Consider the following 21,678-nt stretch of genomic DNA (forward strand, 5'->3'; position numbering starts at 1 on the left):
CGTGGCCACAGTTCTCCAGTCAATGTGTTTTCCTTGTCTGTGAAAGTGTAGCCCATGTTACATACCTGTATGTTGGACTGAAAAATTCTTCTTTGAAATGTCTGTTCCACATATTCAGTTTTACACAGATTCACACCAAGAGACCCAAATCACTTCCTTTTAACCTAAAAGGTTATTCAGTTCTTGGGAATTCTTACGATCGACTACATTCTCCAGTTCACTGCAGGCATCCTAATTCTTTATCCGAGCTCCATCTCCACTAGCCATTTTGAGGGACCAAAAACCAGATTCAGTTTTCCAGTATTACTTTCTTTTACTCAGCCAAGTATCGTATTAATGCTTTTAAACTGCAGGATTGCACAAGGAACTTCCACTCAACTGATTATCTACCATGACCTTCAAAGCTTTCTCCATCACTGCTTTTCCAGAAGAAAGCGATATCCCCTACGTGGGACCTGCATTTTAGTTCCTAGATCACAGTGGATTTATTCAAATCAAAGTATTGTATATTAGTCTGGTCTTATCTTCATTTAAATTGGCAAGCAGGAAAATCTGGTATAAGTAATATATTTTAATCTTGTGTTGCATTAATTATTTTTTGGTTATTATTTTAAAGATAGGTTTAGTCTCACTGATTGGTAACTGTTTTGTCTTATTATTAGCTCTAACATTCGCGCTATGCTTGGCAAGTCTTTTTGCTAACCAGAAAAACATATTTAAATGTCCGCACACACTTATTTAAGCAATTATGTACTTAAACAAATATTTATTCAGTTCTTAAATTTAACATGCTTATTACATTAGAAAAATGGTAAACAGAACATTTCTTTCTCACCAGACCATTTTTGTAATTCACAATTAGTGCTCATTTATAGTTGAAGGAATTTGACTCCTTTTAAAATGGGTCTTCGTTAAAGAAACCACTTTAAAATAAACTTGATCCACATTCAAAATATCCCTATTAAACAAAACAAGAAATAGCTTCAAGAAGTGAAGCTTCTAGTTCTAAAATTCTGACAGATGCTGGAGACAGAAACAGCAGGAGAGAATTAAGTTTTTCCTCAGTTATTCATTTAGTAAAAAACCTTCAAGCCATTTCCAAGCATCATCCAGAGAAAAAAAATTCCTTCCAACCGATGTAGCTCATGACCATTCCCATCTTTGTGTTGCTGTCCCTCTGAAAGTAATAAACATGTTTGTATGTGTACACAATATATCTACCATTCCATATGCATCCATGGTCATAGATTTTATGTTGTTGCTTATTTGAGTTCAATTCTTTCTGCATACGACATAGTTAAATCAAGCTGTGATCCTTACAACTAAAACCCACTAATTTACTTTTGTGACCAGTTCTTCTTCATCCGCCTTTGAATTCCTCAGTGTCCAATACAATGCTTTTCCACACAAACTTGTCATCTGTGTTTACACACACAGTTTTTAAGAGAAATTCATAAGGGTTTCAATAGGTGTTCAGTCTCCACTCCCCGCAACGCAAGAAACATTCTTGTCATCCTGCTTCTACTTTATTTCAGTGGTATCTAGCGAGAACTAGATAGAAACCTCTTCTCCTGCCTTCTCTGCCAGGACAGTAACTCAGAAGCATTTAAGATCATTTGCTTTTGAGTACTCAGTGATTCAGAAATACATAATATCACTCTTGATATAGAGTACCACTTTCCCTCCCCTTCTACCCATTCAATTCTCTCTAAATAGGTTATAACCATTTATTTTAACATTCCAATCTTGTGAACCTTCCCACTAGATTTCAAGTAATACCAAGTAGATGAAATTTATAATCATAAATGAAAAATTTCAGCTCCTCTTGTTTATTACCCTGCCTGCCAGCATTAGAGTATAGGCAATCAAATAGAGTTTGGGGTTCCCCCCCCCCACACACTCTGTCATGTCTGAGTACCTTGATCACTTTTGTTCACAAAACCATGGTTTAGACTCAACGTGTGCTTACATGTTCCTGTAATCTTACCATCCACCCCCACTGCCCCAGCTCAGAGCTCTTCCACCCGCCCAAGCCAAAGTGCCCCCCAGCAAATCACTTCTCCGGCTACTGGAAGGAGCCCAGCCAAAGAACACACTTCCTTCCCACTGCAGACAATAACCAGCTTCTCCAGAACCGCTACAGCTTTCTACACTGAATTATTCACCCTACCAGCGGGTCACTTCCAGAATCTTTGTTTCTGTCCTGCTTATTGGGAAGGAAGGGGTTTCGAGCACGTCAACTGGATAAAGAGGCTTTTAAAAAGCTTCTGCCTCCTGGCAGCTAGCATCAAACCCCTACCCTACCAATGGGAATTTTTCCACCAAAGCTGACTGACAGGACAGCACAACATGGCTGGGGAGCAAGGGAAGGGTAAGAGGGGGGTGCTAGGTTTCTTGCACTAAATGGAAAAGGTGGGTTTTCTTCTATCTCATGGGAAGTTCTGAGATTTGGGAACGTCCCTTGGTCATCATCTTCTGGGAGTCTCGGAAGCCTTGAGAGCATGAACCATGCTTTCCTTTATTTAGGACAGAAAAAGCCTGTCTAGGTGGATTTTCTGGCCAGCGGAGCAATTAAAGCATCACGGCTCCAAAGTCCTCCAACCTCACAGCATGCATTTAGTCCACTTATTCCTGCTACCTTGAAATTTCTGAGATATTCTGCCATTTTGTTCTATACTGGAAAAAAAGAAGCTACTGCTTCAATGTGCAGTATGGTTTCAGGAAGTATCAAGGTATGACAAGGAGTCGAGTCCAGCCAAAGACACTAAACCACAGTGACCAGCCATGTACCATCACCAGCTTTGTTCAGGAGAAAGATTATTGACTTTTTTTTTTTTACTTTTTTAACTTTTTTTTTTTTTTTAAGATTTGCATTTGCACACTTATTTCCACATAGTAACTCTTTTCTCAATAGTTATCAAAACATACCTCCATCCAAATGACTGCTGCATCAAGATGCATTTTTTTTATAATACAGGTTCAGATTTTTCCACAGCCCTACTGTCACCTTGTGTACCTGGACTGTCTCACAAGCAGAAGGGAGACCTTCGAGACAGATCAGCTCATAACCACTGCAGTTTTCCACTAAACAACTCCCCGAAGGGACAGGTCGCCGCAGGACGGGCTGGTTGCCTCTCCCGCTGCGGTTGAAAGCAGCACTCCCCACCGAATGGGAAGAGTCCTGTGCCTCCAGTTGGAAACTGCAGCCCTAAGGGCAAAATTGACATGGAGAGCACAACCTTAGGCAAATTTCACTACAAAAAAAAAAAAAAAATCACGTAAACCAGAGGCACAGCTAATGGCTAGTGGCGGTGTTCCCCAACATAAACAGGGTTTCAAAGGGAGCCCCCCAGCAATACAGTTTCCTCACCCAGAAGGGAGCGCAAACAAAAGACTGACCAAGCGTTCCTAACACCTCTATCCAGAACAAGGTTTCAGGCTTCCATTATTCACTTATTTTTCCATGAGCAAATAAAGTGTGTAACTAACAACATTAATGTAGCAATAAGGGCAAACACATGCACCTCTGCCTAAACTGACAAATGTATTTGCAAGGCTCATTTCACCTCCAGCTAAACAGAGAAAGTTGCCCCAAGACAGGGAATCTTAAGGAAAAAAAAAGATGAGGAAAATCCCTCAAGGCAACTGCACACAAATGTACTGTTGTACGTTGCTTGCTCCAATAAGCACTTACACTGACTTCAACCGCAGGAAAAATTATGGGACAAGAGTGAATTCACGTCCTTTCGAGGGGCCCTATTGCCCAATTCATTCTGCCTTTTTCAGCACAATTGGGATTTTCACAGCATATCACATTCCGGTGTCTGAATATCTCAATTTCCAAAACAAGATGTTAACAGCGTAGATAAAGAAGCCCAGCAAGTGTGCTAAAACAAGACTACACTTTCTTCAACCACTGTTCAAATTTCAGCCATGGTCTCTTGCCAAGTGTATGAAAATAACAAACAAAAGGCATCTCTTTAAGGAAAATATTGTCTTAGTATTCTTATTGCATCCTTTAGGTGAGCTATTCACAATATTTGTTTTCAATTGTAATTTGACGTACACCACGCCATGTACATTACTAGATGAACTACTGAAAGCAACACAGGGAGAGCAAATATTGCATTCCAAAAACAAAGACAGCATACCAAATAAAAAATGTGCAGATTTATGTTAGATTCACTGTAAAAACATCTCCAGGCTAATCACAAACTGTTATAGCATCCTCAGTATTTCCCACTGCTATTGTCTTCCTTTAATGGGGGAGAAAAAGAGAAAAAAGCTGTGATTCAAAATGGAAGTTCAGTAATTATTTACAGCCCAGTATGTAATCAGCAAAATGACTGGCAAAGTTCTCAGCACATCAACTCAGATATATGTAAGCAAGGCATTCCTTCCCCGTGGTAGGCGGCCCCATGTCAAGCAGCTATGTGCTAGAACTTGTCCTGTGCTACCTGTTCAAAGGGAACTGTGCAAGAATATTTCAAGCTCTGACAGATACCACTTTGTGCAAAAACATCCACAGGAGTATTACAAAAATGACAGCACTGATGTTTCAGCAACCCCTGTGTCAAGAAAGGTGCTCTCCTGCATTTTTATTGACACACAGAAAGTGGATGATCATTCCTTGTACAATCAGCGTTAGCACTGCTGATATGGCTTCTCTACTAGTCCCCTGCTCCTTGCCACGCCTTTCACCAAACTCTATTATTTAAAGACTTTGCACCTCCCTTTTTCAGAGATGCTACTGGAAATGCCAAATAACCTGGTGAAATTTTGCATCCCTGAGACAGTAAAAAGTACCCAACAAAAATACAATGCATAAAAAAGCTATCGTTTGCAGCATTTTATTACTACAGAATTAGCAAGTGCCAAAGCATGTTGTCCTTTCTCTCAGCAAGTATTTATAAAAATCTTGAGGACACTTAAACATATTACGTGGAAGGATTCAGGACACAGTCATTCCTGCCTACAGCTGGAATTGGAGTACATAAGATCAGGTCCATATATAAAAAATACTTCTCAAGTAAAAACATGTTTTCTCCAATAAGCAGAACACTACACACAGCGTGCATCTTTCTACATTCTTATAAACAACAGCCTTACAACCAGGTTTCATAACAATAACTAATTTTGTCCTCTGGGCTAAAAACTTTTTTTTTTTTTTAAAAAATCAGCTTTACAGAAAGCAGAAATTTCAGAGTTCCTGCAAGCGAGTCTAAGCAACTCCAGTAAAAACACAGCAACTCACACATACACAGGGTTCTGATATTCAGTCAGGTTTTTATTCTGCTATACAGTATCTTAATGCACACTAAGAATAGGAACATATTTTTAGTCAGTTCTACATGTGAAAGACAAAAATGGGATGACAGAACACGAGAGAGAAAGAAGAAAGAAAAGCCTACACCTGATACACCCAAAGTGTATCTGATCTTTTCCTGGGTATTCTTCAATTACTTTTTGTGGTTATGCTCCTCTTGTAACCCCTGCGTTATAGGCCTAAAGCAATATTAGAAAACATTATTTTTCTTGTAATATATAAAATCAAAAAAGAAAGGCCAAGTACCCACACAGTCTTGGCATTTACTGAATCTACTCCTCACCACTTGCTGCAAGACTGCAAATTTACTCAGGTCATAAAACAATCTTCGATTTGAGAAGGATACACGGGATTTCTCACAGCATCACCTTGGAGGACTGAAAACCCACCTGCTTGCTCTCCAACATCAGGTATGATTTTTTCCTTGGTGAACACAAGGTCTAAAGTATCATTTTCTGCAGAACTTAAGGTTCATTTTAGAAATAATAGTTTCCTCCCCAGAACAACTTTCCAAATGTAAAAGGGCCATAAATCTATTAAGTACACACTTCCCAAATCTGCAGGGGGATATCTTGGCCTGTAATTTTCTTCAGTATTGCCAACCAGCAATAAAACGAAACCAATGAAAAACACAAACCAGTCAATTTGCATCTGTCCTTTCAAATACTCTCCAGTACAGTGGAAGAGTCAAAACACAAACCAATTTTCAGTGCTGGGAAAGTTAGGAGGGACAGCAGAGGCAAGCAGCAGAGTTAGGCAGAAGGGGCAGGAGGAGCTCAAAGCAGAGGTCCTTGCCGAGCAGCCCTGCCCACCGCCTCCGCGCACAGGCTCAATGTGCTCTCGGCACGGGCTCTTACCTATTTGTTTTTACCAACCACCACTCGCGCAGCACAACACTTCAGAGAGAAAGACAAACCTGGGAAAAGAACAAGGCGGTTTCGCTAACCTGTCCTGTAAAACATGTATTTGCCGACATGGCCTGTAAAATGCATGTATGTACATAGACTCGAGATAAGTAATGGTACTTCCGTAATTAAAACAACATCTTCCCTAAGTGGCTATATAAACCTTGTTTATTTTGATTGGACTCTCGTCTCAAAAGACAGGTTATATTACAGTTTGCCAAGAAATACGCAGAAATCTCTTCATCACTGTTCTGTGAAACAAACTAATAGCAACTGTAATTTATCCCTTTGACATATATAGCAAAGACAAATTCACTCACTTTCCAATGTAAGATTCAAATATGCTTCCTAATCTCATCCAGTCACTAAATTGCCCATTACCTGTTATGTGTCCTATTCTTAATATACAAACACAAAAAGTGTTACTAAGAAACAATGTTCAGAAGAGGAGGAAAAGGATGGAGTGTACAAAGAAATAAAACAGATACTGATTTTCTCCTCTTCCTCACCCCCAAAAGACATTGTAAGATTCAGACATCAAATACTTATCAGCAAGGATGCAAGCATTTAACACATTTGTTCTATTTTCAGCAAGGCAATGAATAAGAAGTACCAGAGAAGAACCCAAAAATGGGGTCACACAAGGTAGCAGAAGAATAAAAGCCTACAGAAATTAAATGAGCTGTAGCTTTAAGTTATTCCTCAAGTTCTTAAATCTTTCATTCATCGGCCTTGAAACATAATAAAACACCAAAAGCTTAAAGTATTTACATTAGGATCTTTATATGCCCCCAGTTAGCATAGTTATAAGGCAATATATAAACAAACATGAGTTTTAGAAAAAAATGACCTACCGAGAATGTTAATAGTCTTAAACATATTTAACTTTTTTTTTTTTTTTTTAAGATTTTATAACTCATCTACTCCCACAAAAGTCTTAATGTTTTAGGTGATAAAACATACAAAATTGAAGCAGGTCGCTGAGCAAGCTTTGATTATACCGCATGGGACCCATGTCATTTAAGACTGGCTATGTAAAAAAGGCGTGGAAAATGCTTTTGATTTTTTGCAGTACTTACTATGCTACTGTAAAACTAATTCTTACTTAAGTTTTGCTGAAACTAAATCTAACATAAATCTTAGGGTTTTTTTTAAAAAAAAAAAAAAAGCTGATGGTAGCAATAGGAGTCTAATCTTGAGCTACTGAAACATCGGGTATTTCTTGAAAGGTCTATTGTTCCAAGAAGAAAGCCACCTGACTCTCCCAGGGTCACCAAAGCGAAAGGTACTGACCTGTCTCATTCTGAAATTCTCTTCAATTGACTTAGAGGGCTGATTCTGCCTATGCTGCTATCGAGTAAAGGTAAGTCACACAGGCCCAACAACGTGGCCCCCAAATGAAATCGTAGCTCCGCTGAAGTCACAGGAAATTTCCCACTGATTTCAGGCAGGTTTCACCTTCTTATCTTCAACCCTATTTTCAGCTGTGGGAAACACACTCCCTATTTTTAAAAAAGCAAACTCTATTGCTTGAGTAAGTTGAAATTTACAGACAATTGATAGTATCTTCTGAGAAACTTATACCAAGGCTTCAAAAAAAAATGTTGAGTTGCCCCCCAGGGACATTACAGAAATTATGGTTACAAAAATCTTAACGTGCATGCGCATGATGGGTCTGGATGTCATGTCAGTAGTTTGGCGTGCCAGTTATTCTTTGATGAATATTATTAACAGAAAACTACTATGACTATAATATTAGGAGTAACAGTTAATTATTCCTTACCTACACTTTAAAACCCGTCCTGGCACAGCCATTATATGGCAGCTGCTGAACAGAGTAATGCAGCAGCCTTTTCTTAAAGCAAGATGCTTATTTTACTTCAAATGTAAATAAACTCATGTCTCCTGCTGCCATGTAAAATGAGCTGTTCCTAAGTAAATTACTTTGTATCTTCCTAGTGAAGCAGCAAACAGCCCTCTGTTCTCCACTTCTGATCACCAAAATCTATTTCCTACCTAACTCCAGTGTAGACTGACAGCTAATACTGCTAGCAAACCAAGTTCTCAACAACAAAATAACTGCTTGTTTCCGTAACAGCAACCTTTTTCGGAACACCAACACATAGGGTTTGCGTGTTTTTCTCTCTCATGCCCCCACTTCCAAGCAGAATAACAAATGTGATTACGGTTATTAAATATTCCAACTGAAGTACAATCATTTAGCAGTAATGAAAATATATTTTATTTGGCATAGTACATTGATGATTCTTACACACTTTCTATACAAATGTAGACTGCCATTTACTCCAGGATGGACGTAAAGATTAGCATTTACTGAACATCACTACATAGTAAATGAACAGATGAAAATGTCGACCCTATCTCATTTCCAAGCTTTCTCTCACTAGCTGAAGGATCAGTTCTTTTTCCTTTTCAACCTACATTTTTTCCACACAGTTTCAAAGAAATGTTAGAAGCTACTGAAATGTTTCTATTTACCATAATAATGCAATTCCGCTACTTTAGGGATTTTCTTCAGTAAACAATCTCAGATGACCAGCATTAAGATGAAGAGCTAAGCTACCATAAAGACCCCAAACGTATGTCAAATTTGATTCCGTGATTATCTGTAATCTGTGCTCACCTCTCTCTATAGAGTGAATTACACTCAATAGAAGGGATAATTCTAAAGGAGACAATACAACATAAAGCCTTCTCCCGCCATGATCTAAAGTAGCAGCCTTTTTTCAATTTAGTCAATGAGGCTTAGTATACCCAAAAGAAAGAACCACGCTAAACATTTTCCTACAGTCTGCATGAGCACAGTATTTAGCATTTTCCTAAATCTGAAATTTAAAAATCCTGTTTCTTTGCATGACAAATAGCAACAACTTTTCTTTGCAATTGTTAACACTTGACCATCAAAAGATCCATTCTTAAAGATGACCTTACAAGGAAGACAAATAGCTGTGACTTCTCATCTCTTTTTCTGATACATAAAAGGAAGGATTCAAACTTTATGCTCTCCAGGAAGTATTTCTTCTACTTATTTTATTGATTGGGTTTTTTTGCTGGAAGTTTGTAGCAGTTCAACAGGATGGCAGATAAATCATTCAAACAAAATTTTATACTGAGGGATTATTTTCATTCAAAGTATTTACATGTTTTTAATAGAAAAGGAAGTTGGGAAAAGATTCGGCTTTTAAGAGTTCCAACCTTTCTGCTTTCCAGGAATTACTAAGAAGGGCCACAATCTACTAGTCAGAGCTCCAGCTAAATGCCCAGTAAAAAAAGCAAAACAAAATAAACAAAACTCCAAAGTAGAATACACCCCCCTCACCACCACCACCCCCCACCCCACCACCACCCCCCAAAAAAAGACAAATTAAAAAAAACCACTGGAAAAACATACTTCTGAAGCACACACTGATCAAAGCTTCACACTGCCTTTTTATATGTGTATATGAAATGCGTCTATCAATCTTTAAGAAAAAGCAACACATCTCAGTGTTTTGTCCTCTGCTGGTTGTTTCTGAGATTCAATCATATTGATTCATTCTCTGTTCTTGCAAAACAAATAGGCTGAGAAATTAAAACCCTGCTTATTTTCTGTGTCTGCTCCCTTAACCAATACTAATGTCAACTGTGCTAAAAGATGCTTAGGAGCACAAAAAACTGCTATCTATTCAATATTCTCTAGCTGGTGAGGACAATTATACACACAGAAGACAACAAACGTATCACTTGACTAGTATTCGCTGTATGCACGCACTACATTTCAAGCTAACAATTCAGAGCAAAACATTACAGAAAGCTTCACTTTCTTGGCATACTTCAATCTTCTAGAATTAAAATTATCTCATAAAGTAAAACACACACAACCAGCCACCCAGTAGTAAACACATTTGTGTTTGCTAGCTTTAAAACTCTACCTGCCAAGCCAACAGCCAATTGATTTCCTTGGCGTAAATTCGACATTTCCAATCTGGGACATTACCCAATATGAGCACTGTAAACCCTTTCCTAAATGAGGTAATCGCATTGGTGCTGCTATAGTTCTGGTTGACTTGCAGTTTCCATTACAATAAATCCTTGCTGCACATTCCCAGAGGTTTTACAACTTCTCTGCCCCTTTAAAAAAAAGTTACTCCAAGTTGAAATCTGCTATAATACTTAAAAAAAAGCAAGCAGCACATTTTCCTTAATCCTCAAAATATTCTGTACATAAAAAAGGAAAACAAAAGAAAAAATGTTTCTCTGAATATTTACAGTTCCACTCTTACAACTATGAAGACACTGACAATGTTTACTTTCAAATTCTGCAAATCAAGAATATTAAAAAATGTTAAACGGACAAATGATTAGCACCCTTTCATTTTATAATATTTCTACAGCAAAAAAAAACGGAGAAAGAATAGACAGAGGCTCAAGCCTTGTAACTGACTTACTGCAAGCAGGCTCAAGGCACTAAGACAACTGCATGATCAGTACTGAAACAAAAAAGTACTGAAATACTCCATTTTAAGTAGCTATCAGGAATGGCTATTGTACATATCCACACAACTATCTTTCATAAAGAATTTACTATGCATTATAGCAACACGATCCTGTTTACACAATAAGTTGTTGTTCCAGTCCATCAAGTACACAAGGAATTTTAATGCATCCTAAAAAAATCAATTAGGCAATGATCATCTGATTAAACAGGCACATCACACCATTCAATTCTTTCAAACATATTCATAAATCCAAGCCTTCAGACTGTGCTGAAAACTTCCAAAACCTACAGATAGGTATTTCAAGGAGCTGTTTTTTACGCTTAACAAAATTCAGCACAAAATAAAGTATTACATGCTATTAACATGAAAAAGCAACATCATCAAACAATGGCAGAAAAACACCCTTATTTTAATAGATACTCTGAGGTATGTTTAGTTTTAGCAAAAATGTTTTTACAAAGTAGCAGAAGGCTTTCCTACAGCACACAGCACTAAAGCACAGAAACACTTTGACAAGGCAATCGAACAAAAGCCAGAATCTGATTACAGCATCATCGCTTGATTGAGGTCCAAAAGGGGTGAGGAGAGAAAAAAGTTAAACTAAAAGGAAATTATTGTCTTTATAATCAGATCTTATTACTCACACTATAGTGAAATGTATTGCAAAATCAAACCTGAGTTTGCAGGTGCTAAGTACCCTGCATATTAGGCTTTGCAATTTTGACATCACCTCTTTGTAATTCCAAGAAATTTCTAAGAGATCAGCAAGTGAAAGTTAAACCTGAAAGTATGTTTTTCTGCTTTCTGTTTTTACATACATACTGTGATCTCCCTGAAGTCCTGGGTGAGTAGTGCTAATAATCCTAAAATTACATTCATCACATGCAAACTAGAAGAGAGAGTACATGAGATGATGAGATAGCAGTATTAAGATTTACATGCAAGACCAGCATTTTAAAACCTTGGGATGCAAACACTGGCCTTGTTGCAACTTGTGTTTCAATCATGTTGAAAACTGACAACATAAGCACAGGTCAGCTTGCTTCCAGCTTTCCTTTGCCTCCTTCACCTCTCCTCCCCACTGAAAGAGGACGGGAAAAGAGATGAAAACTCATAAGGTTCCTAACAACATAAAAGTTTCTTTGTAAGTAATTAATTCACCATACATATTTATGCCTACTGACAAAAGAGACATATACTGTTAAGTTTGCAATCCTATAAATTAAGTATATGACTCTTAGTTACATATTCCTTTTTTTATACTTCGCCTTTTATACAGGTGCAGAATAATTGGATTTTTAATTTCCTAATCCATTAAGACAATTTTACCCAAATCAGTCAACTCACACAGTTAACTGGACATGCCCTTAAAATTTGACAAAATGCTGCAGCATTCTTCAAATTGCTTAGCATTTTCTCACGACAAGCTATCACCCATCTTCACGTAATAAATCTGGATCCCTGTTGTCAAGCCTTGGAGAAGAAAGATAAAACCTCAGGTTACCATTAGCTTCATCACAGTTTTACCTCTCTTTACTACACACTTACGTATATATCTCAACCCCTTTATCTGTAGTTATATTAGTGAGTAATGCAGAAAGGTTGTCTGCATTTCAGATTTTGCCCCTTATATATGGCTTACTGTTTTGTCCTGGGGTTCATCATTCATAACTCATGAGAGACAAGTTTGTTCCAAGATCAAATGCTTAGCAGACCTGGTTTCTCTCTTCACAGTATCCTTTGCAGCCACGTCACAGAACATACCCCATACTTTCCGTACTCTCTTCAACATCCTGTGATTTCCACACAGTGTTAAGAAAATTTGGGGGTTCATTCGCACCTTCCTGTTTGGTATCAAGCATGCCCAGACCCAACAGCAGCTGTAAGAGAATGTCTGCAGCATTGTGTAGATATCACTTTTTCAACAGGCTAGCAGGTTATGCTTGACACCCGTGCTGCAGATACGTAGAATGACAGCACCTGACAATATTTCATCTTTTTCATCCTCTTTAATCTTTCACTGCTTATGCCAGAGGCCTCCCTTCCCACGAGCTCTCTCCTCCACCTCTGGGCTGCAGGCTGGAACACACTATTCTCTGCTGCAACACGACATAGACCAGGTACCTACATCTAGGCAATTATCTTCATTTCTACCACTTTCATTAATTTTAGCTGGATCTTTAGGGTGTTGTTTTTCATCTTTATTTCTTCATTTGCAGCATCCTGCAGCAGAGCCTGCAAGTTAAAATCTGTCAAGTCCCATAGTTCTAACCTCAAGCCACAACACTCGCTGACAAAGAGCCAGACTTAACATCTCAAGGTCTTCTTCAAAATTCAAAAAAAATCTTCACAGCTTAACAAAAAGCCTGCTCGTTTCATCCAAGGAAACAGAACTGACACCCTCAGCTATCTTTGGGCAACAGCAGACTATAACTTAAAATAAGAACAACCATCGATGTTTCCCACCCTTCCTACAGTGTGGCACTTCCATCCTCAGAATCCATCTACCCAATGCTCTCTGCACAGTACTTAAATCTGAACACTGTATGTGTTTAAGGCCCAGTATTTTTTAACTCATCAAGTTTTCGGAAGTGCCTTGCACTTCTGATAAATTCAATGTGACACTGTAAAGGACTACAATTTTCAGAAAGTGCTGAGATTCGTCTTCTGAAACTTCTGGCAGTATTATTTATTTTATATATATTATATCTAGAAGTACATACATGCTACACAGCCAATTTTAACAAGCATAGCTTGGCTCTCCTTATTTAATATTCATGTCACAGGAGTAAAAATCCAGCCAGGAATCAAACTGTGGCATCCTGTGCCAAAGACAACTTACCACTCAGCTGGTAAGTTGGCAATTCAATTTACAAACCTGCATTCCTGCATTTTAATCCTTTGTAGAAAGGTGGTAATATATGAGCAATATGAAAAGAACTGGATTCAGATCATTAGAGGTTCACAAACCAAACACATGAAGCTTTGGAGGCTGTCCAAAACAAAATCATGCCTAGGTGGTGATGTCCGTTCAATAAAAATTCAATGTCATAATTATCCTCTCACTTTTTCCCCAAAGAGCATTAGCGCTCAGAACTGTGCTGCTGCTCAGCCAATTATATTAATGCTGGGAGAAGACGGATAGGGCCGGCAGCCAATCACTGTGCCAGGTCACTGCCTGCTGATGGGTAATTTACAATTATCAAGCAATTAGCAAATGAAGTGAAAATTCAACACTCGTCTCCACATAACGCAGAATAACTCATTTTAAAATTAAAAATATGTTTTCATAACTTTATTTTGGCTACAGTCACACAGAGAAGAATAAATCCTGCTTTTTTCAGTTTCTCCTCCTTTTACGACTGACAAAATGCTTTGCTGTCTGAAGCTAGCAACCAAATATATTGCTTGACATTTCCAAACTAAACAGTCTCTTCCTTAAAAGTAACTATCTATCTAGCAACAGAAAAAGAATAAAAATGAAGACTGCTGATAGTGGTACTATTCACCCAAGTACTATATTTGAAACTGTTATTTAATTAACTGCCTGATTAACATCCTGTCCTGGTGGATGGGTGATACCAAGAATTAGCCAGGCATCTATCTACCAGGGAGTCCAAAATTTGCTTTTCTTCTCTATAGTTAACAGTAAATGACATAAAAAAAGCTAATCTGACACTAGTCAGTTGTGCAAAACAAATGTTCTTTCCCATTAATGATCAAGTTATTACTCTGTTGTGCTCACAACAAAGTATAGAGCTCTCATTGCTTACACTCACATCCCTAATTTAAAAAAATAGTAAAATGTAACTTCTTGATAACCTTGGTTTATCATCCCCTCTAGAAAACCACTGCATCTTTCTTTGTATATGTAATGAACATTAGAAATGACCCTCTTTAAAAGGGTAGGAAAAAGGCAGAATAGGTCACCATCAACAGTGAAATCCAAGTAGATAAAAGGCTATTCTTACATTTCTATGTCCTCAAAAAAAACCAAATCCTGACTTTAAAGAGTTGGGGGAAAAAGTAGGAAAAGCTACAGGCTCCTACCAAAAGGAGGAGAGAAAAAACAACACACACAACAAAAAACAGCTGATGTAAATATGTAACACACTTGTGTGCACTGGACAACACTAGTCTTGCTGCACTGATGTTAGCTCTAGGTTTTCATCTTACATTTACAGGCATCTAAGCAGAGAGAAAGTGAAACAGAAAAAAAAAAATCCACAACCAAAAAACATAAAAAGGCTAAATTACAGCAAATGGAAAACAAAGAAAACTGATGGCATTTGACATACTTCTCTGTCCAAAAAGATATCAGCAACAAACTAAACTCTTTTCTGACTGTATGGGGTTTCAGAAAACATCCAGGCTGTCAACAGAATACATTTACTTTTAAAACAGTCCTTCGCCCTCCTTCTGCATGAGAAATACTTATTTCTGAATTTTTTTTCTTTGCATCCTCCGTATGAGGCTTTGGGCAACGTGGTCTAGTGGAGGGTGTCCCTGCCCACAGCAGGGGGGTTGGAACTGGATGATCTTTAAGGTCCCTTCCAACCCAAACCATTCTGTGATTCTCTGATTACCACAGTATCAGAAAGGAAGAGAAGGAGAGGAGGGAAACCAAAGCAACACAGAAAAATCCTGCACAAACCTGTTGCTGTGGATACTGCATTCCTCCCATGGCTGCCGGGGCTCGGCCCTGCATTCCCACAGGATAGCGCTGGGGGCCGGGAGGGCCGTAGGACTGCCCAGGGTAGGGGCTGCTCTGCTGCGCCTGAGAGTGAGGGTTATTGCCCATGCCGTACAACTGAGGTCTCTTCATCACCATTGGATCCATCGGACTGCCCTGTTGTTAAACACAAGCAAAGAAACACTTTAAGATACGGAAAGAAAAAGGTCCCGATAGTCACGCTTATGCGCACGGCCAAACTATACAGGCGTTTTCTCGATGCTTTATACATCAAATATTGACATAGAAACAGGCGAAGTACCATACTCTGGTTCTCGTATTTAATTGATTGAGGTTTTCAATGGCGAGTTCAGGACTTCCATTGCATTTAAAAGAAAAATAATAATTTTGCACTCAAACTTAATGTTGTCTCTTGCCTACAGAAAAAGCAGGTATGGTAACTGCACAATAAATTTCAGCTTAAGAAATAATTAAATATACTGTTGTAAATTGATTAGCATTGCTGACTTTAGTGTGTGAACATGAAGAAAATTGTGTCTATCAAGCGAGACACAGGTAGTGGGCAAGCCATTTAACCTTGAGAAAATGGCTGTTTTCTTACTTTGGAAAAAGGGAAAGCGGAAAGAAAAGAAAGTTTCCAAGAAGTGCAACGCATACAGAACGCTGTATTTCAGCGCTTTCATATTGCTATCGTGTGCATTAATAAGTTTCCAGATCATAAGGCAAGTCATAACCCACATTTTACATGAAAGTTTATTTGCCTCCTTAATAGACCTCAGAAAATACAAACTGCAATCACTGATGGAGGGGGAGGGGATGCAAGGCAGGGAAGTTTTATTTTTAGACTTTTGGCAGCACTTACCAAGCACCGTAACAGTTTCAGGACGGGTGTCAACCATTGTGTGGTATTACTCTCATGTTTTATTACTGAGGGCTAACTGAACCAGAAAAAATATCATACTTTGTCAAGCGCAGCACTGTATTGTTAATATGACATCCATTTTTTAATTCCTTAGTGCCGGTTATACGCACGGAAGAAAGCGGGGTGGGGGGGAAGCTTTTAAAAAGCCTATCGCAATCTCATCTTCGTGAAAGAGACATATCCCTTCCTCCCCCAGGGAAAAAGACCTATTAATTCAGCCAGCCAGCCCACCCTCCCGCCAGGAGCAGGATTCCTTCCCATGGCACATTTTGTACATGTTTTCCTACAGCACCCTGTTGATCAGTTTCATTTTAAAGCCTCCTACGTAACACGGTTTCTACAAGTCCTTTTTGGCTATTACATTCTGATGTAATAGTTATGACAATAAATTACACATACCTCTCATTTCTTCTCATTATTGCTGTTTGTACTACTAACGCTATGGCTTTTTGTCCCTATACACACAAGGTGCCTGCTCTCCAAAGAAGTCACTGCTTAATGAACTGTAATATGTTGTTATTATTTCTCTCCTGCAAGTAAATAACTCAAGCCTTCTCACTGTTTTCACTGGCTCTCCCCACCCTTACCAATACCGATTTGCCAACGACGTCACTAAAGCTAAATAAAGTATTCCAAATGTGGACACCCTACACCTGCGGAGGTGGAAACTATAACCTCCTCCTCCTCACACGACACCTCCATTCACTTCAGAAGACGACTGCCCTTTTCTGCAACCATAGCGAATTGCATATTCGCTTCTAATTTTCGGTGAGTATTACTCAGCAAATTTCCCTTTATTATTTCGCTGCTTTGTGGCCAGATCAGAAGTTTCTATTTTTCACCACTAAATGTCCCTGGGTAATTTACTATTTATATTTCATACTTTTCAAAATCAATGGTTCCCCAACCACTTCAGGCCACCTGACCCATAACAACACACTTGTATTTTTATTTTTTTTAGGCCATCATGCCCTCTCACCACACTTCTAACACAAACACAAAGGTTCAAGCAGATGAACTAGAGATTCCTTCTTACAGGGTCCCAGGGGACAACTTAAATTTCCTCCTATAGACTAAGATACTTTATCTATGTTTACTTCTGTGTTTTAATGTTCATTCTGTGCATCACCTGTCATATTCATCTTCCCAAACATAAATCCTTGTTCAAAGCAAGCCTTGCGTTTCCTTCACGACGTTCTCAGGAAGCCCAACAGTACTGTTCCTTGCCACCATCTTCTGTTTCAGGGTATTATTTCCAGGTCTCAGCTCCAATAAGAACATTTACTCAAATTCAATTTTAATTAATTTTGAATGTAATATTTTCTGTTCCACATCCAATACTTAAACATAATTATAAACAATGCAGATAGCTACACAGCTAAAACAGTCTGACACTTTCCATTATTAAGACTATTTTCAGGTGCGTATAAACTTTGCCAAACTTCAAGCATTTAGGCTGAAATTTTCCAGGCCATACGTATGCCTGAGGCTGAAATTCTCTGGAAAGTTCAGCAGAAACAGCTCAGCTATGTCTTAGAATGAGGTCACAGAAAAATACATCGTTTATGTTCTTACATAAAACACTTAAAAATACCTCTTTGAATACCGTGCTTTGGGGCAGAGAATTTTAATTTGCCAGGGTGACACTGGACGTTCGGGAAAGGCAAGGTGTGCGCCCCTGTCAAGGGAGAGCACCTGAATGTCACCAGACCGTGAGAAGCACGGGAAGAAGAAATGAGAGTGCGCGAGCAGCGCAGCGAGACTTCATCAGAGGAGTTACAAGGTGTACAGAGGCGGCCTCGAATTTGCCACAGAAAGAAAAAGGGACAATGGGTTAAAAAAAGCAGCGGAGACAGAAGTGGGGCAGGAAGAGTTGAAGGGAAGAGGAGGAAACAAGGTCAGGAGGTGACATGATACAGACCAAAGAGCCTCTGTCCTCTGGACTAGCGGCCTCCAAGCAGCGGAGGTTTTTGTGTGCGTGTTAGAGTGAGACACACTGCCACTTTGTCCTTCCTTCCCTTCTCCTCACCAGCCAGTCTTCTCTTCACTTCTTGTCCTCCCCAGGAGATCTGCTACTCTTTCCCTCAGGTGACATCCCTCCACTTCAGGAAGGTGGAGGGATAAAGAGCCTGAGATACTGCTGTACCTCCAGCCTGCAGGCGATCCACGCAAGGCTGGAACCAAGGGGGCTGTGGTCACGGGGATGGGTAACAAGGGACCTGGGTGTACTCAGAACTTACTGCAGACCCTACAAGTCAGGCATCAGGATCAAGGACTGGAGACACTGAGTATGAGAGGGCTAGACTGGGAGAGCAGTAAATACCCCTGGGCAAATCACTGGGACGACTCAGCGAGACCCACCCCAGCTGTCAGTGCTGCCTGTTCCCTCTTCCCTTCATGGTCTCTGGGAAAGAACAAACAGTGCAAAAGAATCCTCTGATCATCTGTAGGACCGGAGAAGACAGACCCAGTGAGGAAGCACATCTCATCCCATGCACTGGCCACCCTATGGAGAGTGGCAACTCACCACTGCTATTCCTGACTACCTTCAGGTTAGATCCCAATCATCTGTGCAGTGCAACTAAAGGTGAAGACATCTACCAGTGACTCAGTGGATGTCAACATATTTCTGCAAGGCAAAACAAACCCAAATAGCTAGCTCTTCCCCAGGTTTAAGAAATATTACCATGGCAGTAGTTAAGAGCTATTGGAATTAAGTTTGCCCTTGCAACATTAAATATGTCTCCTTCAGAGATATAACTGCACCAGTCTTTAAATACACCATCACACTTTGCCCTCGCAGGCAGCGGATGGGCCTGCTCTAGGGATCAGTCGACAGCAGTGCGGTGAATGGGCTTTTGCGTGATACGGGACCGAATGCTTCACTTATCATATGGGTAGTGAATGAAGCAGAAGACGGTCTTACCATTAAGGGAGCTGTTTGCTGCTCAGGCAGAAATGGAGTCTACCCCTGCATCTGCCACAGTTTTTCACTAGAAAAAAAAAAAATTCAAAATTCACCGATTTAATGCATCCCTTATTTCCTGACTTGAAATCATGGGATTTAAATTGCACAGAGTGCTGTGTACCTACAACTGCAACTATTTTGAATTTGATGAGATGTATTTTGAAGGTGTTTTCAGAAGCTCTATGTTCCAGAAAACTTAACCTACAGCCATCATAAACAGGCCACTCAAACTTCGTATAGCAATGCCTCAGTTTCCCAACTGTACAAATGAAAAAAATCATCATCTCCTCACCAGAGAGGTGATTTTAGAATTTAATATGGCCATGATCAATACCAAAAGAAACTCTCTAACAAAAGAATAAATTTTGTCTTCAGAACAGCATATGCAGAGAAAGACCTGGAGCCATACATTTAACAGAAAGAAAAAACAGCTGCTCACCCCATACTATGTGTCCCGTACAGTGAAGGTAAAAATTTAATTATAACTTTTTCCAACTTTAACAGATGCACAGTTTTCAGCTTTAGTGTTCTTTTAAACTTAAAGTTTCATTTTTATAGCAAAAGTTTCTTTCATCCACAATGTTTTGAAAAGTTATTTAGAAGGAGTTGTTTAGTTGAGAAATACATATCATAATCTTACCTGAAGGTTCCTTTAACATTTATTAAGTTCAAATATTTTCTTTAACATGAGTTCCAACAGTTTTCAAAGACAAGTTTTGGGTGACAGGATGATTATGACAAGTATCAACCTCTGTGTTGTATCGATCAACAACCAACCCCTCCTCACCTGCTCCCTAACACTTACCAAACATGAAACAATTGCTGTAACTGCATCACATTCTTCTAAAACCCAGTGAGCATGTATGACCATGAATGATGGCATCTTCCATGCCTTTACTTAATTCTATTACATGCTGTACTACAAAGTTTTAATTACTTTTTTAGTTTTATTTTAGTTTCATTGCAGTCATCAATATCCATTTATTTCCTTTATCTTCCTTTATAGAAAGGTTCAATTTCTCCCTAGTGCTATTTTACTCCCAATATACACATTACATTTTTTACCAATTTAGCTAGTGTTTGCTCATGCTATTTTTACTGCCATATTCTGCCAGGCAAGCCTGAATGGATTCGGCCTTTTGCTTCTGATTCTGCACCTCCTCTTCAACTTGCTGCATTTCATTTAAACTCTGCATAGATCTGCAGTTCCTCAAAATACCTCAGTCCTGTTCTTTGCTTCAGTCCACAGTAATATTATAATTTATAACACCTTTATTATAATGCCTATCTTGTGTCAGTATCAGATTCATTTGCACTTGTACTATCACACTTTGTAAGAACAGAGCATTTCATAAGTCCTTGCCTATTATGTGCCTTGTGAGCACATTAAAACACCCAACAGAAAGTTTGCTAATGATTTCAACAGGGCCAAGGTTTCATTCCCAGTCTTTAGACTGACAGTCCAACCATTAAGGTGGGATGCAGAAAAGCCTACACTGCTTACAAATAGTATCTAACAACCTTTTTCTGTTACCTGCTCTTTTTTTAATGTTTGGTATAGAAGAATGCATAAACTCAGCATCCCTGCTATAAGCAGAAGTGGAAAAATTAATATTCTGCTCTCACTTGTAAACTCAGTATCACCACCACTTCTGTTCTCCTCTTAGCCAAAACCAATCAAATAAATCACCTCAACCTGAAGTACCTGGAGATTCAATTTTACCTTTTCTAAAGTGAGAGAAAAGAAACACTACCATTTCCCCTCATCATTTAACCAGTGTCTTCCCAGAGAGCTCGTCTCCAGTCAGATCTGAGACAGGGTGCACACTAGAGTAACTTGAGCAGCAGCATGACCAAGATGTAACAGCTCTTCCTTTTGGGACATAAGTGATGTTTCATATGATTATATATATATACACTATTAAGTTATCAATGTATGTTTCACTTCTAACACCAAAATCTTTATTTGAAAGGCATTTATGAATACAAACAACACTGGTGACAGTCCCCAAATGTAACTTAGTCCTTTAAAGATGCCACAAAGAACCCCACCACTAAAGTCTCGAGGCAGGGAGGAGCAGGAGACACTTTATAAAGGTCACAGTAGGATTCAGATGCGATGATAGAGCTCTTATACAAGGCAGACAGAGCAATTCACTACAAGACAAGAGTATTCACAAGATATTAACCACTCTTCAAGTGAAAGCGTGCTTTTTTGTTTGTTTAAACAAAAAAAATTGAAAGAAGCATTGGTTTGGCTGGCAACAGCAAATGCTGCAATTTAAAGGGACTATAAGCCACAACGCAACTCAACAGCTAACGCTACGTCATTTGCGCCTATAACAAAACAACATGAACTCAACAC

The 21,678-nt window shown here is 39.0% G+C and overlaps 1 protein-coding gene across 8 annotated transcripts in view; it reads right to left on the reverse strand.

The window, feature by feature from the left end:
- ARID1B (AT-rich interaction domain 1B) overlaps nucleotides 1–21,678 on the reverse strand; it is a 336,150-nt gene that overhangs the window by 286,552 nt on the left and 27,920 nt on the right. For all 8 annotated transcript variants that reach the window (XM_054822466.1, XM_054822470.1, XM_054822463.1 and 5 more), the window contains exon 2: nucleotides 15,385–15,579. In XM_054822466.1, the coding sequence (XP_054678441.1) occupies nucleotides 15,385–15,579 (195 nt within the window). The remainder of the gene's footprint in view (nucleotides 1–15,384; nucleotides 15,580–21,678) is intronic.

The sequence above is a fragment of the Grus americana genome, chromosome 3, assembly GCF_028858705.1.
Source record: "Grus americana isolate bGruAme1 chromosome 3, bGruAme1.mat, whole genome shotgun sequence".
Classification (NCBI taxonomy): Eukaryota; Metazoa; Chordata; class Aves; order Gruiformes; family Gruidae; genus Grus; species Grus americana.